Raw genomic sequence first — 23,209 nt, forward strand, 5'->3', positions numbered from 1 at the left:
ATGTCTGGAGTGGTTGGGGTCTGGTTTTCCTCGACCTCCACAATGAGGCAGTGCAAATTGGCACATCTTCAGTGATTCCTCGTGTGCCTGTATAAAAGACAAACCATCCCATATTCATCCAAGGAGCTGCCCTGAAGGCAGGGTCATGAGAGGAAAAAAAAAAAAAAACATCCCATATTCATCCAAGGAGCTGCCCTGAAGGCAGGGTCACGAGATGGGGAAAAATAAAAAATAAAAATAAAAAAAAAACAGCAATTTCTAGTGAAGAGTGTGGATTGAGTGAGTTTAGTCTGACACTTTTAGCAGGGGTGTCGGTAGTCAGCCTAGGTTTGAGGGGTCGGCTGTGGGTCCCTCTCAGCTGTGCGGCGCCTTTTTCCACCTTCACGGTCAGCTGCTCCTTTCAGGTAACGCGTAGCGTTAACCTGGATCGCCTCATCAGTGGCATCCTGGGTTGCCGAAGTTCTTCCGGATGGCTCCTGTAGAAAATAAAGATCTGTCATTCCATTTGATTGGCATAAGGTCATACACATCTACTTAAATATAAAAAAAATATCCAACTTACTTTGAACAATGGTCTTCAGGAACATGTCTCTAAAACATGCTTTTTCCCCTGCACCAGTCCAGGTTGTGTTAATGGAAAGGCGATTAGAGAAGATACTCTCAAGCATTCAGCCACACAGTTGTCTTGAGGTCCCTCCCACACTTGATTGCCAAAAACCGAAGCTGAAAAAAAAAAAAAAAAGGGTTACAAATTACATTTCTCTGAAGCTTCTCATAAATTTAAAATGTGACCGGCTGTGGATTCAGACTGTAGAATATGCAGTGTACAATCTTAATTTTAGATAACCCTATGGCGTTATAAACGAAATCAGCACACTTACAAATCGTTGCTGGAGCTCTTTATCCTGCCTCAGACTGCTGTCAAGCAACGCTAAATCGTCCTGGGTGTCTAGTGGGAGTAACAGATCCCCTGGCAGGGATAACCCTCCAACGGACACACCGGCACTAAAATGTTGCAGCATAGTGTCCATTTTGATGTCCATGCTTCGCACAACATCGCCAAACTCTCCAAGACGCCGCAGAATTAGGGTCTGATCTGCACCTACAGGGGTCCCCAGAATAAAAAGAATAAAGTAGTCAGTCCTGGTCCTTCAACTACTAAACTATGACATTTATATCTAGGTCTACTAGATGTACAGGTTCATAAGTTGTACCTGATTGCCCAGTGCTGAGCAAACGTCTTTAACATTGTCCCAACTTGCTTCACCTGCTCCTGAAGTGATCCGCTGTCATCCGAAGCTACAAAATGAAAGGCATATGGTAATTTTGGACCTACATCACACACAAAAAAGTTAACTTTAAGAAAGAGTGCATGTTCTCACCTGCTGGTGCATTGCTTTCCCTCAGGGCTTGGTTCTCATCCCTCAGGGCTTGGTTCTCATTCTGGAGTCTCTGGAAATCTACGTTTAAAAAAATACAACAACTAAAGGCACTTTTTTCAATACTGTTAAAACACTGGACACTAAGACATAGGCCTGGAAAATACCTTCATAGCAGAAAACTTCATGCTGTACACGAGGTGCCAGGGGAGTCCAAGGGCCAATACCTGAGCTGATGACTTTGTCCTATTGAAAATCATTGACATTTAAAAATGTGTGTGGAGTTATTGGATACATGTAATGAATTGGACTTAAATGTAACACTTAGTTTAAGCATAGCGTATTACATACCTCCAGCGTTTTCACCCATATGCTGCCAGGGTAAATGTGCTGCTGGGGGTGTAAAGCTTAGTACTTGACGAGCTGGGGAGCAAACATAACAGCTTTAATTTCACTACAGAGTATTGCATATTCTGTAATGAAACAATAATTGAACTGTGCAAAGCAAATGGAATGTACAACACACCTCGACACCTTTCATCCACAAACTGCTGCGGTGAGTAACCCGTCAAGTGTCCTAATGAAAAACAGATGATGATTAAAGGATTCCTCTTCTTAAATAGAAGCAATAGTTTCCAAGACAAAAAAACATCACAAATTACATTACTTACTTGTACTCAAACTCTTGGCTCTGTGAAGTGGAGTCTGGATTACTGGGGAGAAACCTGGTTCTGAGAAAGAGGAAACTGACATTTTAAAATCTAACAAAGTGTATAGTTTATTGGCAGGATCACAAATCAAACTTCACAGCACTACATTTTACATACCAGCTCTGAAATCTACAGATGGCTCAACATTTTCCTGGTTTTCTGGAATCGATGCAACCTCTGGAGCATCGGGCAGCACTGAAACCTTGTTACTGGGAACAAGGTTTTCAAAGCTCAAAAGAGGTTGCTGAAACGACAGCACTGCTGGTGCATCTGGAAGACAAGACTCCTCTTCATCAGAAGAGGCCTGGGGTCTGTACTTGGAAGTTAAGCTTCTCTTTCAGCTTTCCCTTCTTGTCATCATCCGTCGTTTCAACGCTGGAACCTGTTTGGAAGCGCACCAAATATCTCATTGCCTCTTGCCAAGATTCTAGAGCAGGGAATAATGAATGAAAGTCAGTTATCCACCATAAACAGACAAAGAAATTACACAGATGAAATGCAGGAATATCAAATGCACAAGTCAGACCCATTTACCTGCTCCCTTCATAAACTTAAAATGATGTTTCTCCCAGGTGCTGTGTGGAGGCGTACAGCGGATGGCTAAATTGTTTCCCTTGTCTTTTTTGCGGAGGTCAAATGGGGCCAATAGCACATGTCATTGCTGAGCCACACTTGCGGAACCACTGCAAATGGCAGATCATCCTCGTTGATAAATTGAACAATGGCAAACAGCATCTAAAATAGAAGAAAGATAGCATAAAGTATACATTTTGATTAATTTTCAGAAGAAAAAAAAACAATAACATTCAAAATGCTCACCCCTTCAAAAAAAACAAAAAAAAAAACAAGTGTCATTTTTACAAGTGGATCAACGGAAAACCAGCCTTTCCATCCGGGCAAGGAAGAAGATAATATTTCTTCTGAACATTTGCTATATGGGAAAAGCGGAGTGTATCTGATAGGCCAGATAAATGAAAAATGCCCAGCTTGGAAGATTCCACAGGGTAAGTAAATAAATCGACCATGTTCGGAACCTCTTGTAGATGACCAAAGTGTTGTCCATTTCATCAACGACTACATTCTCTATAACAACTATGTCCTTATTTTCCAACAGGACACAGTTGTTTCCCTCTGAACGCTTCACAACAAAGTCTTGAAAGTAATACTCCTCATACTGCTTTTTCACAGAAAGACCATTGAGGAGTGGTCCATGGTTGTGCTCCCTCAAGGGCCTTGTTTTGGAGATGTTTGTTCTTCTGTGCTGACTTCTCTCCGACAATCGGTGAACAACCTGCTCCAGTGGTTGTGTAGGTTTTGCTAACAGTTTCTTCAGGCGTCCAAGGAAGTTTTCAAATGGGAAGCATGAGATGTTATCAAGAACACCATACTTTTTTGCATCTTGCCAGAGGTGCACCAATCCATGCATGTTGTATGTCACATGTTCCTTTCCATAAAGCTTGCTGCAGTGATCAACAAAGAGAACCAATATTCCGTGTGCATAGTCTGCGAGGTCAGCACACAGGGATACATTCAGTAGGATGGTGATGCCAACTGAAAGCAGCATGAAGTTGTTGTACACTTGAGTTGGTACAAGGCCTTTTAAGCTGACTGGTCCAGTGTACAAGAGGAACTGCCTGAATTCTGTAGCTTTCCAACGATCAACATCTTCCATGGATCGTTGCTTCCTGTTGAACTTCGCACGGAACATGAGGTGTGAAGGTCAGGAGTACTCTGGAGAGCTCTTTTACCATGCTGGGCGAAAATCTTGTCAGCCGCCGTCCCTTTAGCCAAAGATGCAACAACTTTCTTGTCACTCCAAGGCATACCAGATGCATATAATCCAGTGGGAACTGGGTGACCAAACCAACAGACAACAATGCCAGTGGCGTTTCTCCACACTGATGACTGTCATCAGAAAGTTCATCACGGACTGCATTGTCTAATCTCAGAGTAGCATCTGTTTGTGGAAAGGTCATCCTGTTCTCGTAGTGGACCCCTTTTGAACACACTTGTCACACCCATAATATCCACTGTGACCTTTGACATTTCTAACAAGTGCACGAGCAGGGGCGTCACAGATGAACGTTGATATTTTGAAAGGAAGTGATCTCCCTTCAAACAGAACTCCTTCCGTTTCAAGTCAGCTGTGCCTCTCCTACAAAAGGATTCAAAAAGTGAAGGCTGCTTGGCTTCTTCTTCCCATAATAGAGACCAATGACAAGCGGAAGTTTGTTTTGCTGGACATTACCCACGTATTGCTCAATTAAACCAAGAACTGGCCAGAACTGGGCATTTGAGCTTTGAAAAGTGGAAGTCCATCAACATTAACTTGCATTGAAACTGACGTCAACTTCTGCAATTCGGAGACACTAACAACTGCGATAGTATCCCACTTTCAATTCCAGAGTGATGGTATACACCACCTGAGAGTTCGGTTGTTTTAACACAAGTCACTGTTTTCAGAAGGGTTCTTGGGTCTTTAGGAAGGGTTGGATGATCCTTGGACAAAATGGTTAAAAGCTTACCAAGTGCCACATGGGGGATCATGTTGTCAATAGCCCACCCTGCCAATTGTGTCCTTAGGCAATCCCCTTCCTCTTCACTATCTTCCGTGCTTGAGGAAAACATTTCAGAAGGTCCATATACCTCATCATCAGTTATTTCCTGTGCTTCAGGGATTACAGTTTGTCCATGGCTTATTGTAGCCATTCCATGTTGATGTTCATTAACAGGAGGATTTACTTGGTCAAAGTCGGGAATAACAGCAAGTAGAGCATTGTTTGCAGCTTCAATTTCCTGTTTGTCCCTCTCAACTCCTTTCAATATTCTTCTCCTTTTGGCCCAGTAACTAGACATTGTGACTAATGATGCATTTACCTTTAAAGCAAAAAGAATTGTCCAACAGTAGGTCTCTTGGGTGAAGATGACAGGTTATGCTCTGGTCAACGTATCTGCAAGAAAATGTTAACAAAACCACATTGTTAACGTTTTAGGAATATAGCTATGCAGTGGGGAGAAAACTGAACAGCCATATATGGAACAGTGAAAATGTTAAACATACAACTTATTCATTCAGTGTAGTGTTTCAAGTGAACACAGCATTGTCCTCAAACATAAAAAGTACAACAGTTCAGAGAAATAGAACTCATCATAATCCCCTTAAATCCTAGAAGTACAGAAGCAACACAGCACGTGTTAGCTAACACTTTCTAGCCACTGTATCTACGTTATGAACTGAACTAGCAGCATACTTGTTCGGACAAACATCATTATAATTTACACAATCTATATACCTCATTGTTTTGTTAAAAAAAGCACAAGCTATACTTAATCTTTGGCTAACTACTGTATGTAGCAAATAACATTGTAATGTTACTAGTAATATCGCTTAACCTCAGTGTGTACTGTAAGGAAAGCAACACAGCACGTGTTAGCTAACACTTTCTAGCCACTCTAGCTACATTGTGAACTGAACTAGCAGCCTAATTCTTCGGACAAACATCATTATAATTTACACAATCTATATACCTCATTGTTTTGTTAAAAAAACACAAGCGATACTTAATCTTTCTAGATGTAAAGCTTTGGCTAACTACTGTATGTTGAAATGTTATTTGCTACATGTAATGTTACTAGCAACATTGCTTAACCTCAGTGTGTACTGTAGGAAAGCAACACCGCACGTGTTAGCCAACACTTTCTAACCACTATAGCTACATTGTGAACTGAACTAGCAGCATTCTTGTTCGACAAATATAATCATTTACACAACCTATATACACATCATGGTTTTGTTAGAAAAAAAACACACAAGTTATACTTAGTCTTTCTAGATGTAAAGCTTTGGCTAACTACTGTATGTAGTTAATAACATTTCTACATGTAATGTTACTAGCAACATTGCTTAACCTCAGTGTGTACTGTAAGGAGGGCAAAACAGCACGTGTTAGCTAACACTTTCTAGCCACTCTAGCTACTGGACTAGCAGCATACTGCAAGAACAATGGTGACTAACTTAGATATTTTAAAAACAATGTAAACATAATATTGCGTTACACAAAAAGGAAACATGTACTTACTTAAACGATGGTAGTCGATGACTTTGCTAACTGTAGGCTGTTGAAACTAGTACTGAGTCTGACTGTAACTCGTGATTGAATGGCAAACTGAACCGAATGTGCTCTAGTCATATTGTTACGGGAGGGGCCTGCCTCGGTGGGTCCAGTGCGTCATCGAGCCACCGTTTTAGCCCCGCCCAAAAGAATCCTGAACACAGCACTGGTGCAAAACTGTTTAACGGTTTAACTACACAATTCAGTACTTCACAGTCCACAGTGTAATGTGTTTTAGCAATAAATTTTTACCATGTATAGTGTGTTTGGATTATTTAATTTTTATTGCCTTTACAGGGACTTTCACACTTTCTTAAACATTAGTACAGGTCGTAATTGCAAATGAATCCCTTACCTGTAAAAGGTAAAATAACAAAAAAAAAAATCGAGGTTGGAAAAAATTACAGACAAACGAAATTTCGGCGCAACTGTGAAACCAGGGAGAAAGCTTTTTCATTGAGTTTATCCTTCACGTCAAAACGGGGACAGATGTCTTTCACTGTTCACTGATAGTCAGGCATTGGTGAAAAGTCTAACTTCATCAATTTATTCTGCTAAATTTTTCATACCCTGTATTAAATATCTATTTTTAAACCTAATCAGAATCAGAAAGATATTTATTGCCAAGTAAGTTTTACAAAAGGAATTATTCTTGGTTTATTGGTGCATGTCTCAATGTGCATCAATCAAAGAAATATAAACAATTTTCACCTAAGTGCATAAATAATTCAATATATTTTACATATATTACTGTATAATCGCTTCAGAGTTTCAAAGTAATTTAAATGTCATTTCCTAAACCTTACCTTATCATGGAATCAAGAGTCAAGAATCTGTTATAAACCCTAATGGCTTTGGAGCAAAAATAATAATAGCCAAATGGCTGGTCGATTTTGAGAGTCAAGCTGTGACTGTATTTCAAAGCGGCTTGCCGCCGCCGCGTCGATTGCCGCCGGCCGACGTCGATTGCCGCCGGCCGACGCGGTCGAATTGCCGCCGGCCGGCCGCGGTCGAATTGCCGCGAGGCAACCGCCAGAGAAATGACGCGGGCGGCCCGCCGTCTGACCGCCGGTGGCATCTCGCAAGAAATGGGCGTGACGAATTCGGCGGCAAACGCTGGATCACCGCCAGTGGGACGCACCTATAGCCGACAGCTTGGGGACAGCGGCAAAAAGAAGCCGTGCGGACATTTTTTGCTATCTGGGCAGATCTCAGAGGGTCCAAAAATACATAAAGGCAGCATAAAAGTAATCCACAAGACTCCAGTGGTTAACTCCATGTCTTCAATCGAAATAATAGATCTATATATAAGTCCTTTTTAACAACCAGTAGGTGGCTGATTTTGAAAGTGAAGGTTACTTCCACATCAGAATAAGGAAGTGAAAGTGTAGATTTACAGTAAAAAACAAAACAAAAACTGGGTTCTGGGCTTTGGAAACTAAATATTGATTAGTTTCTCAGCCACACCTATCATATCAATTCAGAATGTATGGATTTAACCACTGAAGTCTTACAGATTACTTTTATGCTGGCTTTATGTCCTTTTTGGACCTTTTTAATTTACCATTTACTTGCAATGTGAGGACCAACAGAGCTGAAAGTATAATAATATAAAATCATTTGTGTTCTACAGAAGAAAGAAAGTCACATCTGGGATGGCATGAGGGTAAGTAAATAATGAGAGAATTTTCATTTTAGGTTGAAATATCCCTTTAAATACAGTCTTCTTGTCCAATTTTCAAATACGTTTTTGTTTTAACCCTCTGGGGTCTGAGGGTGTTTTGGGCCCTGGAGAAGTTTTGACATGCCTTGACATTTGTGCTTTTTTCAGTTGATTAAAAACATATTAATGGCTAAAGTCTGATAACACTGTATTCAGCAAAAACTAATATAATGTTTATGCTTGGTTTTTGAAAAAACTTAATTTTTAAGTCACTGAAATAAGGTCATATAACACATACTAAACATTTGTCCACAAGACTTTTGAGAACTGGATCTTGTAGCCTAGAGTTTTTGCTACAAAGTGATGTGAAAACCATCCTGATCACTCATTCATACAAAACAATATAGTAATTTAACTTTTGTAAGACATTGATAGGTAATATGCGAGGAGGCGTGAACTATCATGAATATTTATGTGATTCACACCTGAGGACACAAAGACCCCTCCTCTGGGCACATCAATGAGGAATGTGACAGAAAGAGAATGAATGTGAGGAGACTTAATGATCCAAATCAAGTTTTAAGTTAAAAGAAGTAATCTGACTATACATTTTCTTCACATAAAGACTTTACTTAATTTTAGACCTACACTACCATTAAAAGAAGTCTCTTCTGCTCACCACGACTGCATTTATTTGATCCAAAATACAGTAAAAACATTGTGTGAACTCATTTTACAATTTAAAAGACAGTTTTAACAGTTTTCTATTTGAATATATTGTAAAATGCAATTTGTGATCAAAGCTGAATTTTCAGCATCATTACTGTAGTCTTCAGTGTCACATGATCCTTCAGAAATCATTATAAGATGCTGATTTTCTAATATGTGCATATTTAAAGTGCATTTTACTCATTTACACCTGAACACATATTTGCAAGCACAAGCTTTGTTGATGATAACGAGGCAGCGTAAACCCGTTAAAATATAATCTAAACATTCATATAATTTTTCATATACAATTAAATATCATATTTATATCATACAGCATACAATGTAAATGCCTGCTTTATCAGAAACAGCATTTCAAAGTAACTAAAACTTGCCTATTAGGACATATTTCAAATGTCAGTACTTTGAATCCTGTCTGGAAACAGTCCCACTAGTAAAATATGTACGTTTATATAAAATAGCATGTCAGCTAATGAAAACTAAATTACTTACTCATCTGAAATTGTATCCTCTACTGGGTCATCACATTAGCGTATGAATGGCGCACTCTGCTGGTGGGTGTGATCACATTACATATAATGAAGCTGAGCCAGGAAAACCGTACATCGCTTTGTTTCATACAGATTACATTGCAGGAGAATATTTGTTTTAAATTTGAATTGTTTTATTTAAAAGTAGACATTTGAAGCTTTCTTTAGACATATGTTTCATGTTTGTGCAATAAGTATTCGCAGAGTTTAAGTAAATGTTTTTGACGTGTTTCTGAAATATGCTTTTATTATCCTTTTTATTTTCTTTATTTTACAAAAGCATAAGATTTTGTTGTTATTGTGAGTGTACACAAATAAAAGTAGATCCTTTATAGTCTCTAATGATGTCTTACACTTATCTGTATACCCAAAAATGATGGAGTATTTTAAGTTGTTTCTGCTGTAATGACGAAAATATCCAGCAGGATGCGCCGGCACGTCCGTCGACCCCAGAGGGTTAAATACAATTTTGAAATGTTGTGATTCTCCTCGTAGAATGTTGGTTTGGTTCATGGCTTACAACTCTTTGATGAAGTATATTATGAAATCATTATGGAAGAAATAAATGGGATAAACACCTCTGCAGCTAAAAAAGCTGAAAAAGTGGGAGGGTACTGTTACTGTCACAATTTTTTAGCTGTATTTCCTGAGTCATAAATGCCATATGACTAAGAACCCTGACACTGCAGGAAAATGACATGCTGACAATGCTGACAAAGAACACACACAGTCCCAAATCCTTCACTAGTGTCTACTCTGAGCACTGACGTTAAAAACAGCAAACGGAAAAAAACGGAATAAGTACATTTCACGCTTTTAAGAGTCCTCAAAATATTGCCAATGGTGAAACATCTACTGTAATAAAGCAATTATTTGTGTTCCCTATCAAAAGCTACACTTTGATGCTGCACTGATTTAGCGCTTTGGGAACGTCTTTAGGAGTGGTCCGTCCCTATCGCTCGCTCTGTCCTTGCGATCTTGAAGTGCGCTCCGGTGCCTCTTCGGTTCATGAGGGGGATGCTGAATCTCTTGAGTCTGCGGACTTCGAACTACCCACCTCTGAGCATTCCTCACATGATAATAAAGCGGCTGAGGAATTACTCGAGGTGGTTACTCGGGCGGTGGCCAGACTACAATTAGACTGGCCATGCGAACAAGAGACCCCCAAACGCTCCAAGCTGGAGGGCAGATTTCTGTCTGGTGGCCAAGGGAAGGGAACGCTAAATCAGTCCCTTCCTTTTTTTGATAACCTCCATGACGAGCTTTCTCATTCATGGTGGAAACCTTATACTTCCCATGTCTTCGTGCCTTTGACGTCGACATTGCTGAGGCACAGGGGTATTCTATGATGCCACAGGTAGAAGAGACACTTGCGAGTTATCTCTCGCCTGGCTCGGCATCATCTCTAAAGAGACCTACTCTCCCCACAAAGCCTGTGCCTTAGCATGGAGAGACACTTATGGCTGAACCTTTCGGGCATCAGAGACAAGGAAAAATTGTTCCTACTTGATGCCCCGATTTCACCTTCTGGCTTGTTCGGTGACTCTATGAACACAGTCATCACCCGCCCCAGTTCTTCTAGAAGGGAGGCTCAAAAACAGAGCATGGCGAATCATGCTCCCCCTCGTAGAGACTGGCTCATCGCCATCAGCAGCCCCCAAAGCAAGACCTCAGGACCGTTATCTCCAGGAAGAGAAAGTCCTGATGGTCTTGTCCCCAGCCATGTGGGGGTAGCACCATTCTCCATTCCCGCCGCCTCTGGTGTTTTGGGAGTTAGCCTGCCGTAGTCCAGGACACGGAACACTCAACATCCCCTCTACAGGAAGTGTCAAAATTGATACCCATCTCAGAGAACCTGGCAGCGTGGAAGCTACTGCTGGGTGTTTCTATGTGGGTCCTAAGAACAATAGGGAAAGGTTACAGAATTCAATTTACAATGCCGGATCAGGAAAGACTTCATGGACTGTGTCCAGTCCGTGCCCTTCAGGCTTACGTCCACTGCACTAGCCAGTGACGTAAGTCAGGGCAACTATTAGTTTGTCATGGGGCGGCCGCCACCATGCAAACAATGTCGCATTGGGTGAGGAATGCCCTGGCCTACAAGCTTCGCCAGTAGGTAACAGGGCTCAATCTACCAGAGGGGTCGCCTCCTCTAAAGCTTTGGCTAGATGTGTCTGCATGTTTGTAATGCGGCAGGCTGGTCCTCTCCGCACACATTCATAAGATTTTATAGTTTGGATGTTCATGCCACTCCGGGCTCTTATGTCCTTGAGTCAAAATCACAAGCTCATCTCTGAGACCTCTCACGCGCTTGTGAGCACAACTAAACAACCGTAAGGGGTCCAGACATCTGCGGTGCGGCGGCGTGGGTATTCTCGTTCCGAAAGCGATAAATCAGCGCAGCATCAAAGTGTTACATTTGATAGGGAACGTCTCGGGCTACTTAAAGTCAAGTCAATTTTATTTGTATAGCGCCTTTCACAACACACATCGTTTCAAAGCAGCTTTACAGAAGATAAGGCATTAACAGATGATAAAACTAGATTATAAAACTAATTAGATCAAATATGATAGTTTATCGTGTTTAAAAATAATTACTTAAATAATAATTGTATTAATAACCCCAGTGAGCAAGCTGAAAGTGACTGTGGCAAGGAACACAAAACTCCATAAAATGTTGATTAATGGAGGAAAAATAACCTTGGGAGAAACCAGACTCAGTGTGGGTGCCAGTTCCCCTCTGGTTAACATCATGAATAAAATGTAAATATTACTTATGTATAGTTAAAGTAATGGTTTAAAATTATCAATCTAAGTAAGTGTTAAGGGTCAGTGTTTAAACATCAATTTTGTTTGAACTGTAAGATTAATGACCAATGTCTTTGAAGTCCATCTTGGATTAACTGCAGAATTTCACATAGGTGCAATTGTCCTTGTTAATTGGCTGATGAAGGTTTTTGTTGGAAATTGTTAGTCTATGCATTGCATTTCAAGATCGTAGTCCAACACGAAGCATGAATGGTGCTGGATCCAGCCGGTTCTGGTGACCTCAGGATAGGAGTCCCGAGGTTTAGACAGGGAAACAAATGAAATAATATAAGCATAGATGCCATTCAATTTATTGCAGAGATATAAATCATGATCAATGTTTCTGGTTCCGGCAGACTAAACTAAAGTAGCCTAATTGTGGGTTGGAGGATAAATTAGGTGTATGCCTGGCTAAATAGATGAGTCTTTAGACTAGACTTAAACTGAGTGAGTGTGTCTGAGTCCCGAACAGTGTTAGGGAGACTATTCCATAGTTTAGGAGCAAAATATGATAAGGATCTTCCTCCTTTTGTGGATTTTGATATTCTAGGATCTATTAACAGGCCAGAATTTTGTGATCGTAATGAACGTGATGGAATATAGCGTGGTAGAAGGTCACTTAATTACTGCGGAAGTACAGCTTTTAGTGCCTGTCTGTATCTACAGACACTTTCCTTCCATGCACCACGAAATACGTCTAATTTTGTATTTTTCCACATGCGCTCCATTTTCCAAGGTGCTCTCTTGAGAGCATGAGTGTGATCATTGTACCATGGTGCAGGGTTTATTTCTTAAATTTTCTTTAATCGAAGTGAGGCGACAATATCAAGAGTGCTAGAGAAGAGTGCATTTATATTTTTTGTTATTTCATCAAGTTGTTCTGGGCTTTGGGGTTTATTGAGTGTTTGAGATAGATCTGGAAGATTATTAGTGAAGCTATCTTAAGTGGTCGAAAGAATAATTCTACCTGAATGATAGCATGGTGTAGATTTATTTACATTAGCTGATCGCAACATACAAGAGACGAAGTAATGATCCGAGATGTCATCGCTCTGCGGCAGAATTCCTATATTATCAACATCAATTCCATATTACAGAATTAAATCTAGCGTATGATTATGGCAATGATGTGGTCCTGTTACATTTTGTCTGACTCCAAGAGAGTTGAGAATATCGATAAATGCTAATCCCAATGTATTTTCATTATCTATGTGAATGTTGAAGTCACTAACAATTACAGCTCTATCTACAGTAACTACAAGATCTGATAAAAAATTAGCAAATTCACCAAGAAAATCAGAATAAGGCCCGGGTGATCTATACATTGTAGCAAGGACAAAAGACAACAGAGAGTTTTTATTTATATCTGACGGTGTCACATTAGGCAAGGCAAGGCAAGGCAAGGCAAGTTTATTTATATAGCACATTTCATACACAATGGTAATTCAAAGTGCTTTACATAGAAGAGATTAAAATAAGAATAAAAAAATAAGAATAATTGAAACAGTTTAGAATAAAATAAAATACAGTACAAACAGTCGGACACACAGTGGCACAGTGCTCATTCAGTAAATGCACAGCTAAACAGATGTGTTTTGAGTCTGGATTTGAATGTGACTACTGTAGGAGCACATCTGATCTCTTCTGGAAGCTGGTTCCAGCTGCGGCTGGCATATTAGCTAAAAGCAGACTCTCCTTGCTTAGAGTGAACCCTTGGTATTTCTAATGATGTGATCCTAATGATCTGAGTGATTTGTTGGGTTTATATTCAGTGAGCATATCTGCAATATATTGTGGTCCTAGCCCATTGAGTGATTTACATACCAGTAATAATACTTTAAAATCAATCTTAAATGTAACTGGGAGCCAGTGTAAAGACCTGAGGACTGGTGTGATATGTTCATATTTTCTGGTTCTGCTCAGAATCCTGGCAGCAGCATTCTGAATGAGCTGCAACTGTCTTATGGTCTTTTTGGGAAGGCCAATGAGGAGTCCATTACAATAATCCACCCTGCTGGTGATGAAAGCATGCACAAGTTTCTCTAGGTCTTGACTGGAAACAAAGCATCTAATTCTTGCAATATTTTTCAGATGATAGTATGCTGATTTAGTTATTGCTTTGACATGACTACTGAAACTAAGGTCTGACTCTAGAGACACACCAAGATTCCTGACTTGATTTTTAGTTATTTGACCCCTAGCGTCAAGGTATGCATTCACCTTGAGAACTTCATCTTTGTTTCCAAAGACAATGACTTCAGTTTTGTCTTTGTTTAACTGAAGAAAGTTTTGGCACATCCAACTGTTTAATTCATCAATGCATTGGCACAGGGAGTCAATGGGGCTGTAATTGTTAGGTGATAGGGCTAAGTAGATCTGTGTGTCTTCTGCATAGCTGTGGTAAGCAATTTGGTTCTTTCTCATTATTTGGCTCATTGGGAGCATATACAGGTTGAACAGGAGTGGCACAAGAATTGAGCCTTGAGGGACTCCGCATGTCATGGACGTCCACTCAGACTTATGGTATCCTATACTCACATAATAACCTCTCCCTTCTAATATGACCTGAACCATTTTAGGACCATCCCAGAAAGCCCCACCCAGTTTTCCAGCCTGTCAAGAAGTATGTTGTGATCAACAGTGTCAAATGCTGCACTGAGGTCAAGTAGTACCAGTACTGATAATTTGCCTGTATCAGTATTTAAGCGAATATCGTTTATTATCTTTATGAGCGCTGTCTCTGTGCTGTGATGCGATCGGAAACCAGATTGAAAATTGTCAAAGTATCCATTTGAGTTCAAGAATTTGTTCAGCTGATTGAAGACAACTTTTTCAATGATCTTGCCTATGAAAGGAAGATTTGAGATCGGTCTATAGTTGCTTAATATGGTCTTATCCAGATTGCTTTTTTTCAAGAGGGGCTTGACAACTGCAGTTTTCAGGGAGTTTGGAAAACTCCCAGAGAGATGTGAGGAGTTTATCACTTCTAGGAGATCTGCTTCTAAACAGTTGAACACACTTTTGAAAAAAGATGTGGGAAGTGCATCAAGGGCGCAGGTTGATGTTTTAAGGTGCTGTACGGTTTCTTCCAAAATTTTGCCATCAATTTCTTTGAAATCAGACATAGTAACTACTTTCTCAGGTTGTGGTTTGATTTGTCTGACCCCAGCACAACTCAAGGATGTGCTGATCACCTTTCTGATATTATTGATTTTTTCAGAGAAGAAATAAGCAAACTCACTGCACTTGCTGTCTGAGAGCATTTCACTGGGAATCTGGCTTGGGGGGTTTGTCAGTCTCTCTACAGTCGCAAAAAGAGTGCGTGTGTTGTTTAAGTTGCTGTTTATAATATTCGAGAAGAAAGTCTGTCTAGCTTTGCCTAGTTCCATATTAAAAGCATGGATGCTGTCTTTGTAGATGGACTACAAGTTTTGTCTTCCGCCACATTAAACATTATTAGTTCAAAAGACTTACATTTATATCCTGTCCTCTGAGTAACACCAAAAACTTCACTGTAAATTGTAGCAACACCTCCTCCTCGACCCTTCAGACGTGACTCATGTTTATAACAATAACCTGGGGGAGTAGATTCATTTAAACTAATATATTCATCCGGTTTAAGCCAGGTTTCAGTCAAACAGAGTGCATCCAATCTATGATCTGTAATCATTTAATTAACAATTAGTGCTTTTGTAGAAAGAGATCAAATGTTTAGTAGCCCTATTTTTATATGATGTGTATTTTCTATTTGTTTGTTTTGTTCAAGTTTGACCTTAATCATATTTTTTCTAAATGATTTAGTGAGGGTATTGTGTTTGGTAGTTCGGGGAACAGACACAGTCTCTAAGAGATATCTAGGTGATACAGTCTCTATGTGTTGTAGTTTATGTGACCTGTGTGACGTCTCAAGGCAGCTAGCAGACGTTCGGATTAACCAGTTTGTCTGCTTCCTGACCTGGGCCCCAGTTAGTCAAATACTATCATGAAGACTATGAGCCAAATTACTAGAGAGGAGAGCGGCACCTTCCCTGGAGGGATGGTAACTGGCTAAAAATGTAAAGTTGTCAGCATGCTGGTTGTGTACTTCCGGGCTGTATGCGCAGAATAGGAATGTTAAAGGAATAGGAATATTAAACCTCCTTGGGTTTGACTACAAAATGTTTAGGTTTTTTAATTTTTTTATTTTTTTTTTAAACTGGAGTAACAATGTGAAATCACCATTTATATTTTTCTTAGATCATAACTGGATGCCACTCACTAAATTAAACATGCACTGTAAAGAGGTTATGTAACAATATCACAATGTACTGTTTGAAATATTTATCACTGAATGCATACTGTTTCACATACTATTTTATTAAAAATAATAGTCAGTTTATGGTGTATACAGCACACCTAGCATGCTATTCTAAATATAGCTAAAGTAGTAGGTACAGAATGTGAGCATTTCAAGGGCTGCTTCCTTGCCTGAATATCTGACAAGCTATAATTATGAATGAAAACAAAAATAAATGAGCATGTGTAAAATCATCAGTATGACACATTCCTTGGCTGTGATCAGTGCTGTTTGTTAGTGCACAATGACTTGGTGTTATCACTAAATTCATACCACAACTTAAAAGTAACCACAATTAAACATGAAACAGTAGTTTATGATCACATGATATACATGAAACTGCTGTGGGCATTAAGTGTCTGTGATATTATAACTAATTTGACATAAAATTTGTACAATTGACAAGTTTGTATATTGATAGGTAGCAAAAGTCCTGTGGTGGTACTATTTCTCCAAGCTGATTGAATTCCTGGACACTATCTTCATTGTGCTGAGGAAGAAAAACAGCCAGATCAGTTTCCTGCATGTGTATCATCATGCCTCTATGTTCAACATCTGGTGGTGTGTGCTCAACTGGATACCCTGTGGACAGAGTAAGTTCATCTATTCTAAGCACTTACAGCAGGGGAAAGGCCATTAACATTATTGCCGTAAGGAATTGTGTTTCACAGCAGAAGGTCAGTTTTAAGATGATGTTTACTGCCAGTGCAGTAATGTTACATCATAAAATGACTACTACAAATACTAATAGTATAGATGACATTACATTTAGTAGTACAGATTTACATTACAGGGTTTAAAATTAACATGTGGCGACTTCAGTTCACTTGCAATTTGAAGGGTGATGATTAATAATTACGTTCAATAACTAGGCAAGCCATCTCTATCAGACAGACAAAACTGGTGGATGCAACCTGAAAATAAAGATTTATCTAAGCCAAATCTGTGCAGATGCAGCGCAAATGCTTGATTTGCACAGCATCTGAACAGATTTGTCTTAAATGTACATGACCATCACAAGGCAATACAATTTAAAATCACAGATTTTAAAAGTGCTGAAATTTGACCCATATATAAAATATATACTTTTCCTGTCAAAATGCATTTAGTTTCTTCTTGGGAAAGAAAGCACAATAATGTTTAATGAAAGAATATGAATATTACTAATCAGAGTCAAATGCAATGACAGATTTTATTGACGGTTTACTTGGTGAGGAACTGTTGCTCTTGATCTAAATCAACACCCTAATAACCACCTAGCTGTGAAGCCTAGTAGCAGCAAGTGAAGATTGTGCATCAACACTCAACTGCTTTTCCTTCAATTAACTTTGGAAGGTGAATATTTATTATTGCATTTTTATGATAACAGTTTGTGGAAAGTGGTTTCAACTGAATATTTACATCTTAAAAATACAACAATGTTAAATTGCTGCTGCAGCAAAAAAAAAAATGCAAGCAGTGTTAATGCAATGTGTTTATTTTTCAATCGGTGCAATTCAGCATTTTTTTTGTCATTTAGATACTTCCCTATCATCCACTTTGCTACAGCGATCATGAAGCCACATTCACATGATTCACGTCAGTGTTCAACGCTCTGCTTAAAAGAATAGTTAACCCAAAAATGAAAATTCTTTCATAATTTACTCACCTACAAGCCATCCCAGATCTCTGTTTGTGTTCTGCTGAATAAAGACAGTCCTACTCACCCTACCTCACACAGAGATTGTGAAAGAATTTTCAGCTCTGTTGGTCCATAACATGCAAGAGAATGGGTGCCAAAATTTTTAAAGCACCAAAAAGCACATATAGCCATCATAAAAGTAATCCATACAACTGTAGTGAATTAATGTATGTCTTCTGAAGCAAAACGGTAGGTGTGTAAGAAATAGATCAACATATAAAACCTTTATTTTTTATTAAAATTTTGCTTCCGGCCAGCTGTGATATGAACAGTCATGAGAGTGGAGTTCAAGCTGCCTCTCACGTTATGCAAGCATGTTGGCATGTTGATATTGTCGGATCCCTCGGCTGGTCTGAAATCGGCAGGGGAAAAAAGTTCACTGCACACCCTCAACATTTTGAGTGACTCAGTGGGTGTATTGAGTCAGCGAGCAGCCATAGCTTCAGTCGCTCAGGATCTTTGATAGGGAATCTGTGAAAGGTTAGTTTTTCCTCTTGCGATGATACCCAAGGATGTAATCTAATGTTTTTCTGTTGTTTGAGGTATCCAGAAGAAGGACACACAAGCCCCATTTTGTAAAAGAGATAAAAATACAAATCTATAGCTAAACCAATTCAGCTTGTGTATAACATTCCTCCTCCTCTATTGTAAAAAACACTGTACTTCTGTTTTTTCGTATTTCACAAGTCAGTTCTCACGTGAACTTGCCAACACGTTTACATTATGCGAAAGGCAGCTTGAACTCCACCCTCATGACTGTGTGCACCACAGCTTGCCGGACGCTAACATTTAAAAAAATGGATTGTATGTGAATAAATATGAATATATTTTTTGCACACACCTAGCATTTAGCTTCAGAAGACATTTATTAATCCACTGGACTCATATGGATTACTTTTCTGGTGGCAATATGTGCTTTTTTGGAGGTTAAAAATGTTGGCACCCTTTCACTTGCACTTTATGGACCAACAGAGCTGAAATATTCTTCCAAAAATCTTTGTTTGTGTTCTGCTGAAGAAAGAAAGTCTTGCACGTCTGGGATGGCATGAGAGTGAGTAAATTATTAGAGAATGTTTATTTATGGTTTAATGTTTAGTTTATGTTTAAACTATTCCTTTATCATCATTGGTTCTTTAAAGTTTGATCTTCACATGAGGAGTTCGGAATGGCATACTACCCATACTATTATTGCTTCTGCAATATTTATGTGTTTGTGGTGTATACATCAGTGTAATTTCCCCTGACAAATCGCAAAGGTAAACAACCAGCATTTAGAACTCACAAACAGCTGAACAAAATGTCAGAAACTAATGTAAAACATAAAATAAATGAACACATTAAACATTTCAAATTAATTGCATGCGTTAATGTGTTTATTTAATTAGCTCTATTGTAAATCTTTACTGTGACCTTTTTCATCTACTAACCTAAACAAAATTAGACATTTTTATTAAGCATAATTTAGTAAAAATATTGTATGGCTGGTTTTAAAAGCCAAATTGGCTGGTAAGATTTTAATTTCAAACCCCGATTAAATACCATTAAATGGTAAAACCTTTTTCAAATGTTGAACTAGAGCTGTTTTTTTATATACATTTTGCAGTTTTGTATCTGGAATGATATTTACACAAATTGTAAAGACAATGTGATGTGTTTGCTTGAAATCACATACATGCATTATGCTAAATGGACACATACAGAGATGGTACAAAAGTCTGAGAGCACTTGTGAAAATTCTTCTATTTTGTGTTCTGCTCTACTTTAATACTGCCATTATAAGTGATATTATCTTCATAATAATTTGAGTGAGTAAAAAATAAATAAAAACATAAGGCAGATGCTATTTGCAACCTGGTGCAAATATTGATATATGCTATTTACACCCCAGTGCAAATAGTGGCAGATACTAATTGCACCCTGGTTTATTCAGACTCCATCAACTCCTACCCCTAAACCTAACCTTAAACTTACCTTAGAAAAAGTAAAGTACAGTAACCATGGTTTTACCATGGTATTTTGTTGTATACGTACAGTAAACACAAAATTAATTATAGTTATTAACATATTACTGTACTAACACAATTGTTAATTGCATTAAAACTATGGTTTCATCCAAAAAACATGGTTACTACCGTATTAGTAATACAGTGATGCAATCACACAAGCGATCCCAAGCCACGGGAATGAGTGTGATCGACACACTCTGCCTCTGGATCAAACCCTTCTCTGCACTCCTCAACATTCACCGTGACCTAATCGCTGTGATGAAATCAACATTTAATATTTTTTAATACTACTTAATATAATAGATAAAAATAAATATAGGAGTGGAAACAGGAAATCGGATGGGAAAAAGAGTGGGACAAAAGGTGGATTCTAATTGTTGTCACCAGAACAACAGTACACAATCGCACACTGTATTTATAGCCCACGCTACTGCAGCAACACCTATTCTAGTCTGTAGTATATTCTTGTGGTTTCACCAAACTATTGGGGTTTAAATAGCCGTGCCGTGTGGCAGATGCTATTTACACCAAAAAATAGATATGAATTTCAGAGTTTCTTATATATCTCCTTTTGCTTACATGAACAAAACCTGATGATCATGTTATCCAGCATGATCTGAGAATGTTCCAAAAAGCGTCTCATGTGCTTCATTGCAAGCAAGGAAATCTGACCTTTAGTTCTAGTTAATTGCTTTGAGTTAACATGCTCAATGTCACAAATATGCATTACACTGGATTAGTGACATAGAAATATTGAAAATGTAATTCTTTTTAATTTTATGACATAATTATGTTTAGATTCAGGTTTAAATAAAGCCAAAAAAGCAGGTTTTCAGTGTCTTTTGAAAACTACTGTATAAATATTGATGTAAGCAGTTGGCATGATAGTTTAAGTGACATGAAGCAACTTGTGTGTCCAGGTTTCTTTGGGCCAATGCTAAACAGTTTCATCCACATCCTCATGTATTCTTACTACGGTCTGTCTACCATCCCATCCATGCACAAATATCTGTGGTGGAAACGCTACCTCACACAGGCTCAGCTGGTCAGTGCACAAACTCTCTATACAACTACACTACACGGTTACATTTACATCTTTACAAAACATCTCGGTTACTTTCGTAACCTCCGTTCCCTGATGAAGGGAACGAGATGTTGTGTCGATGAAGTGACACTAGGGGTCGATATTGAGAGACCAAAACTCCTTCAGATCTGAGAAAAGGCCAATGAGAATTGGGAAGTTGAATTTGCATGCCACTCCCCCAACATACGGGAATAAAAGGGAGGCCAGACACAATGTCTCGTTCCCTCCATCAGGGAACGGACTTAACACTCACTCGGTTGTGTTGATGAAGTGACACTAGGGGTCCTATCTGGATAATGCCTCAATGACTGAACTGGTCATGTGAACTGCTGATGCAGGTGTAGGAAAGCTACTATGAGCGTAGGAACAGATGCACTCGGGCTGCACGGAGCCTCCCCAGATGCCCCAAGATGTCGTGTGCTTCCTCAACTGGGGGGGGGTTGGTAGACTTACCAAATGCGGGAGCTTTTGAAACGTCTGTGCATAGAAAAATAGCCGTTCTTTTCCGTTCCTATTCTTTCAGGGGTAAAAGCTCCTGCGGAGGCCACACCCTGCCCTGAAGAGTACATCATATGGGCCTAGTAGCCGGACATGGGAGGGTGCATTGGTAAGTCCCACCCTTCATAGGGGGGGAGATTCTATAAAACAGTGACCGGGGCAGAGAGAGCTCTGCCATGGGAGACATGGTTCTACCACAAGGAAGGGGGAGACCATACCATGGAAGAGGGCATGTAACACAAGTACTGGGTCTCCGCCCCAGAATTCGTGAGTCAGAGGGCTAGGAGGAAGATCATCCAGGGTTCACAAGTCATGAACACGCATTGGGAGAGAAGAGCACGCAGCTTCACCTTCTTGGAGGGGAAAGACACTATAAATAAGCAGTACACCCGGCCAGCTGTCCGTGTAACGAAACTTGGTTGCACCTGAAAGAACACTAGACGAGACCAGCTCAACCCGGAGATTGTAAAACTTTGCAAAGGTATTGGGTGTTGCCCAGCCCGCTGCCCTACATATGTCTGCTAGAGAGGTGCCGTTGGCCAGTGCCCACAAGGATGCCACAATCCTTGTGGAGTGTGATCGAACCCACAAGGGGTGGGGACTGACTGGAACTGGTAGGACAACGCTATGGCATCCACGATCCAGTGGCAAGCCTCTGTTTGGAGACAGCTTTCCCTTTCCGCTGTCCACCAAAGCAGACAAAGAGCTGCTCAGAGCGTCTAAAGCTCTGCGTGCAATCCACATAGGTTCGCAAAACGCGCACCAGATACAGCAACGATAAGGCTGGTTCTGCCTCCTCTGGGGGCAGCGCTTGTAGGCTCACCACTTGATCCCTAAAAGGGGTTGTGGGAACCTTGAGAGGACCACGAAGAGGTCCCATGAGGGAAAGAGGCACGGTCTAGGAGGGTTCAGCCTCCTGGTGCCTCTCAGGAAACTGATTACCAGGTTGTGCTTACCGAGGGACTTGCCTTGAACCACGTTGTGGTGTGCTGCTATGGCAGCAACGTAGACCTTGAGTGGAGAGGGACAGCTGCCCATCCAACTTCTCATGCAGGAAGGCAAGCACTGACTCGACTGCGCAGCTCTGGGGGTCTTCAACACCACTTAGCAAAGCTACGCCACTTCAGGGAGTAGAGCTGCCTTGTAGAAGGGGCTCTGGCCTGAGTGATCATGTTAAACATAGTGGGCAATAGACCAGTTAGGTCCGCTGCATCCCATACAGGGACCAGACATGGAGATTCCAAATGTCTGGGCATGGGTGCCAGAGGGTGCCCCGTCCCTGAGAAAGAAGGTCCTTCCTCAGGGGAACTCGGTAGGGAGGAGCTATCGCGAGGAGTGTGAAGTCTGAGAATCATGTCTGAGTGGGCCAGTACGGAGTTACGAGGGTGACCTGCTCCTCGTCCTCCCTGACCTTGTACAGAACCTGTGCAAGTAGGCTCACTGGGAGAATGCATATTTGCACAGCCCTCGGGGCCAGCTGTGTGCCAGCATGTCTGTGCCGAGGGGAGCTGCCATCAAGACATACCAGAGCGGGCAGTGGGAGGATTTTTGGGAGGTAAACAGGTCTACCTGTGCCCTCCCGAATCGACTCCAAATCAGCTGGACCTCCTGAGGGTGGAGTCTCCCTATTTTCTGAGCATTACCTGCCATGACAGAGCATCTGCTTTGACGTT

At 40.1% G+C, this 23,209-nt stretch overlaps 1 protein-coding gene and 2 long non-coding RNA genes across 3 annotated transcripts in view; 1 reads left to right on the forward strand and 2 right to left on the reverse strand.

The window, feature by feature from the left end:
- LOC127634742 (elongation of very long chain fatty acids protein 2-like) overlaps positions 1–23,209 on the forward strand; it is a 103,629-nt gene that overhangs the window by 74,950 nt on the left and 5,470 nt on the right. The window contains exons 5-6 of the mRNA XM_052114421.1: positions 16,689–16,860; positions 20,875–20,999. Coding sequence (XP_051970381.1) covers positions 16,689–16,860; positions 20,875–20,999 — 297 coding nt within the window. The remainder of the gene's footprint in view (positions 1–16,688; positions 16,861–20,874; positions 21,000–23,209) is intronic.
- Positions 671–6,424, reverse strand: LOC127634743 (uncharacterized). The gene is made up of 3 exons (XR_007969398.1): positions 6,169–6,424; positions 882–1,066; positions 671–723 (listed from the first exon to the last, which is right to left on the reverse strand). It is a non-coding gene; the product is annotated as an uncharacterized LOC127634743 (long non-coding RNA).
- Positions 1,730–2,422, reverse strand: LOC127634744 (uncharacterized). Its single transcript, XR_007969399.1, has 3 exons — positions 2,051–2,422; positions 1,906–1,956; positions 1,730–1,802 (listed from the first exon to the last, which is right to left on the reverse strand). It is a non-coding gene; the product is annotated as an uncharacterized LOC127634744 (long non-coding RNA).

This window comes from Xyrauchen texanus, chromosome 42, assembly GCF_025860055.1.
Source record: "Xyrauchen texanus isolate HMW12.3.18 chromosome 42, RBS_HiC_50CHRs, whole genome shotgun sequence".
Taxonomy (NCBI): domain Eukaryota; kingdom Metazoa; phylum Chordata; class Actinopteri; order Cypriniformes; family Catostomidae; genus Xyrauchen; species Xyrauchen texanus.